The sequence below is a fragment of the Hakea prostrata genome, chromosome 5 (genome assembly GCF_041222555.1).
Source record: "Hakea prostrata isolate BN-2017 chromosome 5, UWA_Hpros_2, whole genome shotgun sequence".
Lineage (NCBI taxonomy): Eukaryota > Viridiplantae > Streptophyta > Magnoliopsida > Proteales > Proteaceae > Hakea > Hakea prostrata.
The window spans coordinates 9250303-9257593 of NC_142604.1; the positions used below are offsets into that span (position 1 = coordinate 9250303).

Genomic DNA, 7291 nt, shown 5'->3' on the forward strand with positions numbered 1-7291 from the left:
TATTAAAAAACCTAAGGGGCATTTTGGTCCCTTCACGTTTGAAATTTGAATATACTTAATAACGAAAAATACTGTTAGTCTGACTGGGACCCACACATAATATATTACATTAAGGGGACCCAACATTAGTAAAGAAATAAACAAAATCCAAAAGGACATAAAGGTATTTTCATCATAAAATTTATTGAATTAACTGTTAACCAACTGAGTGTTCTTAGTTGGTTATACATAGGGAAATTAGGGGATGGAGATATTACATATGCCGCCGGCAGGGTTGAACCCACAACCTCTCACTTTCGAGAGAAGTCAGGTTCCTGGCCATGCTAAGGGGGCATAGATTAAAATTATGGTAAAAAAAAAAATCCTTGAATCGGTATATTCCACCTGGCAAGATGTTAGATTTTAGTGGGCCCCCCGGGGGAGATATTCACCCTCTGAAGAGGAGCCAAACCCTATGTTTACAGGGTGGATTTACAGCTGGAGGAATCGGGTTCCAATATATTTGGCATTGACATGCTGACACGATGACGTAGTTGCGGTTCCTCCTGTTGCAGGTTCCAAGTGAATATCTTCAAGATTCACATTCTTACATGGCACCCCTTGGCTACACTCCAATATCACCGCCACTGGAGAAGCTGAAGTTCCTGTAATGTGCCTGAAGGACACGTCACTCAACGCAACTTTTGATGGTGCCTGCAATATTAATCCATTTGTCATGTTCCAAAGTGTTTGTTAAAACGCCTCAACGAAGCAAAAAAGTTGCAGCAATGAATGAATTTGGTGGTTTCTAGCTACTAACCTTTTCATCACATTTGGCGTAAGGACAATATGTCTGGTCGATGATGATTGGATTAGTAACACTTTTCATTTCAATGTGTTCAAAGGTCATGTTAGAAGCCGCACTGGCGTCAGGTGAGTTTTGCCATGTCTTGATCCTAATTCCATTTGTTGTTCCACTTAATTTATAATTTTCAACAGTAAGCCCTCTCACATCACCTTCCTTCGGGTATTTCCCCAAGCTTCCAACACTACAAGTATCAACAAAATTCGTGAATGAATTTGAGGTTTTGTAGCAAGATTTAAGATCAAGATCGATTCATGCACCAACCTGATGCCGTGACCAGGTCCGCAAGTGATACCATTGATGTGGACATTGGAATTGGCTTGTCCGATGGAGATGCAATCATCGCCGGTACCAATTACAGAATTAGAGATGCTAACACCACTGCTTCGTTCTATGTGGATTCCATCTGTGTTAGGGCTGTCTCCTGGTGCAGTGATTGTGATATCGCTCCCTTGGAAGTCTGTGCAGCTAAGCAAAGCAATGTGGAAAAACTTGCTATTTAAAGACTTTATCCCCTTCACTACTGTTTTGGTCATGCTAACAAACTTCACACTCTGCAACAAAATAAGTTACCTTTGTTAATGAAACCCTAACGATAGATTACACAAAACCAGCAAGTAAAATAGTTGAATCCATATCCACTTACTGTTGGAAGAACTTTACAATTGGTGAGACTTTTAGGGCATTTATTGGCAGGCCATGATACGGCGCCTTGGCCATCAAAAGTCCCACCTCCGGTCAATGTCAATCCGGTCACCCATCCAAACTCGACCCAATCATCCGAATCATACTTGCCCAAATCCGTGATTGCCTTCAAGTCACCCTATACAAATAATCGAAAACCTCATGTTAGGGGACAATCCAATCTGTTTTGAGAAGAAAGAAATGGTTTTTTTGCTATAGAAATACACCTGCATCTGGACAGTAAGGGAACCAGTGTTTTTGCAGGGCCCCTTGAATTTAAGGGGACCAACTAAGAAGCTTCCTTTTGGTATGGAAAGTGTCGCTGAACCTGAAGATTGACATGTTTCTTTCCAAGCCGCCATGAAAGCCTGTAAAATTTAGGGTTCATAATCTCTCTCTGCAAACCATAAAAGAAAAAAATAATAATAATAATAAGAATGAGAATTAAGAATTGAGGATTGATTACGTTGGTATCGTCGCTTCGTCCATCTCCTTTAGCGCCATAACGCATAACGTCGAAAGTGCCGCCGGAGCCTCCTGGTGCAGCTGCTGTCTTTTTAGGGGTCGTTGCAACTGCTTTTTCTCCAAGGATTCTTTCTCCATTAACCATCCAGGTAAAAGAAGTTAAGAAAAGCCAGAAGAGAATAGCACCTTGCATAATTCTTCCCTTTTTTATTTGGCTTTTTCTTTTTCTTTTTCCTGAATGGAATTTAATTTGTTTTCAGGATGATCTTTCCCATTTTCCTCTCAATAAGAGATTCGAATTTATATGAAATTCAACATTGTGATACTTGGTTTAGATACCAACGGCCATAACTAACTTCTTCCAAGAATATATACTTTTTTCTGTAGCCACAATCGTCAGTTAAAATATCCACCAGAAATCGGGAATGAGCTACCTATTATCCCTCTCTTCCTTCCTTCCTTCTACTTCTGCGGATGTAAGCTCTATACCTTGGTGACATCTTCACAAAGCAAATCAAATGCATAAATTTTTATTTTTAACTTTAAAAAAAAAAATCCTTAAATCGCTAAATCAAACAACATATATTTCCTGCATTATTGCATGCATCTTTTCAGCTAACAACCTTCTAATGCATGGTTTTGCTCCAATTAGTCGACTGGAACCTTTTGGTTCTGTTGCATGTGATTTCTTTTGTGTTGGTTTGATCTCTTGAAATCTCTTAGAGCAATGGTTTTAAACTAGAGAGTTCACCTCTTTAAAGACTTAGCTGGAAAAGTTCATTATGGATTTTATAAGTTTTTCTATTATTTTAAATAAAAATAAAATTGATAATAGATGTCAAATAATTTAAAATAATGAAAAAAACCTAATAATTAAGAATGATAATTGATACCAAAATCACCAAACCATTTTTCATTCTTGACCAATAATGAATTCTTGTACTTATTTCTTTTAAATAGGCATAATAGAAAATGAGAATTGATACAAAAAATAGCGTTAGATTGGGAAACGCATACCAAAGGTCATTGTGAATATGGTTTTCTATATAAACAATTTCTATTTTTTTATTCATTATTTTAAACGCAAATTCTGTTATGGATACCTATTACCTACCAACTCATTTCTTGATTAGGTATGCGTCTTTTTCCAAAACTGAGAATGAAAATTGATATAGAAAGAGTGTCCATAATAAGTTAACAAAAAAATGAAGGAAGGGATATATCTACGTCCATATGCATTTAAAGTTGGAATTAAGGCAGAGGATTATGCTTCTTTCATACCCCTCCATTATATACTTAGGTGTTTAGCTCATCTCATTCGAGGGAAATCTTCGGTGAGTACTCAATAAATTATAAGATTCTGACAAGTGTAATCCTACTATTTGGATTAATAAAATGTTACATGACTAAATTCTATAACTCATTAGGCACTCGTTAAGAGAGCCCCTACAAGGATATGATCCAAATTCTTCAAAAGATCTACATTAGTTTGTCTTGTAATTTAGTGCTGAAGAGACAGATTTTCCTCTTAAATGTATGAAGAAAAAATGTAAATGAGCGGATCTGTTTGTACTCCCCTTGCACCTCGCTACCACACATATTAAAGGTGGGACCCACCGAAAATTCCACCATTTATTTATTTTATTAGTACTTAGAAGTGGGAGGGGAGTACGAATTTTAATGCATTGTATTAAACAATCTGAGGGGTACTTTGGTCGTCTAGGTTTGAAATTTGAATATACTTAACGGTGGCTAACGTTGTTAGTCTGATTAAGACCCACACGTAATATATTACACTAAAGGGATCCAATATTATTTTATGATCTACTAAGGGGATCCACACGTAAAAAAGCTCTTAAAATATGTCACATGACTAATTCTATAACTCATTGAGCACTCAATGAAAAAACCCTGTCAAAAATAGGATCCAAATTCTTCAAAGAATCTACATTTAATCTATGTTATTAGTCATTCCTTAGGAATAGATTTTCCTCTTAAATGTACAATAGAAGAATGTAAAGACATGAAGAGATCATCATCTATAAATCATCATGCTGACTTTTTTCCCAAAGGGGCTAGGGTTCTCAAGTTAAGTAGAGTTTGGAATGATTTGACTCCTTTGTGTATTGTAAATCCTTCTATTATCTCTTCTAGATTTAATCTAGAGGCATTTCAATGAAATTTCTATTTGACCAAAAAAAAAAAAAAAATCAGCATCAACCACCACCCCTCAATTCAACCTTTGAATTGCAGCTGTGGTCAAAGTGTCAACAAGTGGGTCCTACAACGGCCGGCCACTGTTTCCCTTTCTCCTGACTAACGGCTCTCTTCTTTGTGAACGAATGCCGTCAACCACCCGCCGAGACAAGACAAGCAGACCGCTGTTGTCGTTGTCTGACTTTCTCGGAGAAAACTTGGAATCTAAAGAACGCAAATATGAAATATTCCTTTTGAAGGTGGAGGAGAGAATCTGTTGAAGGTGGCGCCGGCAACTTTAGCCGCCAGTGGCCGTCATGGATTCTCCTTTTTCTCTTCTTCAACTGGGCGGGTCAAGTGGGGTGAGGTTCATCGTCGTCATGCCATGGTCGTTTACTTAATTAATTACTTCTTTGGTGGTCTGGAAACGTGGGCCCCACTTTGCATGGCGACAGTTAACCTTTTGTCTCTGACATTCAATTGCATACGTAGTACGGTGCAAGTGGGGTAAAATAAAAATGTGGAGCCTTATCTGAATTGGGTTTTTCGTAATTTTATTCTTTAGTGACGACAGATTTTAACGCCTGTGACGAATGTTTTCTATTTAATGTGCAACACTGAAATTTTTTTTTTTTTTTTTTTTTAGTAAAGCAGCATTTCATTCATTGAAGAAAGAAAAGTACAGACACACGAAGAAAAGAAAAATACAGACACGTGAGCATGAAGACACAAGGTTCAAACCGAACCAAGTAACGGAATATGACTAAACTGTCATACATGCAATAGATAGGGTCCTCCAGAGTAAAGGATGGGTCAAGCCCACCGGACAAGATCAAGTCCAGTATACCCTTAGAAAGAAAGCTGCAACACATACAGCACCAGATAAACATAAACACCCACATAGGGGGACAAAATACACGCCACCAGGGCGGAGATAAAAGTCGTTCGGTTGTCGCAGTGGTAACATCAAAAGTGCGGAGGGAGGTCGGACCTGCCATCCGGCTCTGCCGTAGAGGCGTTCAAGCTTCCCGCAGAAGAACTTGGATCCAGATATGGAGTTAATCTGCGGTGTGTACCAACGATCGCTGCAACCAAATAATTTATGTGTTATTTAAAACTAAAGAAAAGGAAAAAAAGAGAGATACTGCAACCAGAGAGGAGATCTCCGGAAAAACAAGCAGATCAAAGCCAAACCAACTACAGATCTGGGTGTCCGACCGGGGACCGGAAGGTGGAGACCGGAGAGGTGGGAGGTGGAGACTGCAGAGGTGGAATAGAGGAAAGCGAACCTGTTGGAGAGAAGAGATCTGAGAGACGAGTGATAGAGGGGAAAGCTGGGAGCAGGAGAGATGAGCAGATCTGAGCCAGGGGAGGAGATGAAAGTAGTCGAGAGGGAGAGATGGGAAAAATGGAAGCGGGCCGGAGAGGGGAGAGACGAGGCAGAGATGGAAAGGCAGAGGAGGTGGAGAGCAGGAAGAAGAGCAGGACGGAGAGCAGGCGAAGCAGCAGGGGACGGCGAGGCGGGGAGATGGGCCGGAGATGGGAGAGATGAGGCAGAGATGGGAACGCAGCACGGCGAGCACGGGAGGCAAAAGCAGGGGAGGCGGAGAGGCTACAGGGCGAGCCTCTCCGCCTCTCAGACGACTCGAAAGCTGAGGGCGACGATCAGGTTTGCAGAGATGGGAATTTTTGAAAGAGTTGCTATATTTCTCTCTCCCTAGATTTTAAGGTTTACATTTTGTTCTTAGAAATTTGATAGAAAATACAAAAAAAATAAAGCATCTTATATCTGCGATAGAAGGTAAAGAGGCTTTACCCTTTGCATTTCTTCATGCGGATTTAATGGAGAAATTCATCTTTGACTCATTTTATTAGTGTTCAAAAATGACTAAATGTGTGATAGAGAAATTTAAAAAGAGCATATTCCTCTATTGGGTAGAGAATCTGAATTCTGGTCAAAGCTTGTCTATACAAACCATCCAAATCTATCAAGTGTATATCATCTCGCATCTTTCTATGTTCTCATCTTTGGAAGTAGGATAACACACATATGGTCATGAATTATTTTACTTCTATCCTATTTTATTTTGGGTTGAATTAAGGGTTAACATGCGAGGTATTATGCTTTATATAATTCATCACTTGGAAATGGATTGCCTTGCATGGATAAGGAAATTAGCTTAAACTCTAATTCACAATTCTATTAAAATTATTTAAATGTTAAATGCCTTCACTCCCAAGGGAGAGCAATTTGGTAAAAGTGAACTTCGAATCCTCTCCTTATGGGTTTGTATACAGTACCATTATTAACAATGAAAATATCATTCTATCTTTTTTTAAGGTAATCATCAAACCAGTCACAGGTTCCATTTAAATTAAAAAAAAAAAAAAGTCATAAGGAATGGGGTCCATAGGCCCGAAAGATGAGAAAAAGGAGGAAACGATTGGGAAGGTATGGAAGAAGAGAGATTCAAAACCAAAAACCATTCTAATTAAGTCATAAAACAAAGCTTCTTTCCAAAAAATTAAATTAAATTAAAATAATATTTTATCCAATTATTTATTCATTGATGAGTATATTGAAACAGAAATTCATTAGAAAAAATAATGATAATAAAGGGAGATGAGAAGTCGAGTTGTTGGGTTCTTGATCCTGAGCTGGGAAGTCTAGTGACAACCCATGCATGCAGAGTTATTCCTTTCCATCCTCTCTACCAAGAGCCAAATTGATTCTTTTATGCACAAGACAAATACCTAGGATTCTCATAAAGTCCTTTGTTTTAACCAGAACCTTTATGAATTGCAAACATGGCTTGAGAAATCTACACTCTGAAAGAAATGAGAATTCTAAGAAAGCAATGTCTCAAGCACCAATACTTTAGAACACAAAGAGCATATATCATCTCAGTTGTCTTCCTTTGTTTTCCAGTCATACACTAGCAAGAGAAGAGCATCTCCTCTATATCTTCATAGACAAGCAATAAGTGGATACAATGGAAAAGAGTAACACTGACCAGCTAGAACCATGCATGAACTTAGGGGCAGCAGCAGATGAGCCCAGGTAACATTCTCTTCCCCTTTGACGAATGTATGACAAAATGT

General features: G+C 38.6%; 1 protein-coding gene across 1 annotated transcript; it reads right to left on the reverse strand.

Annotated features, from left to right (window-relative positions):
- Positions 1-471: 471 nt before the first annotated feature.
- On the reverse strand, positions 472-6956 carry LOC149014959 (exopolygalacturonase-like). Its single transcript, XM_089155387.1, has 8 exons — positions 6933-6956; positions 4630-4721; positions 1995-2121; positions 1756-1896; positions 1491-1667; positions 1109-1398; positions 800-1028; positions 472-693 (listed from the first exon to the last, which is right to left on the reverse strand). Exons 1-8 carry the CDS (start codon positions 6954-6956, stop codon positions 472-474), a joined length of 1302 nt encoding a protein of 433 aa, XP_089011513.1.
- Positions 6957-7291: the final 335 nt, after the last annotated feature.

Excerpts from the sequence above, each read along its gene's own strand:
- LOC149014959 (XM_089155387.1), bottom strand. The coding sequence starts at position 6,956 with ATGAGAATCCTAGGTATTTGTCTT. Across the intron at positions 1,668-1,755 it reads CCCTTACTGTCCAGATGCAG|GGTGACTTGAAGGCAATCAC; the intron begins GTGTATTTCTAT and ends TTATTTGTATAG. Across the intron at positions 1,029-1,108 it reads GGACCTGGTCACGGCATCAG|TGTTGGAAGCTTGGGGAAAT; the intron begins GTTGGTGCATGA and ends TGATACTTGTAG.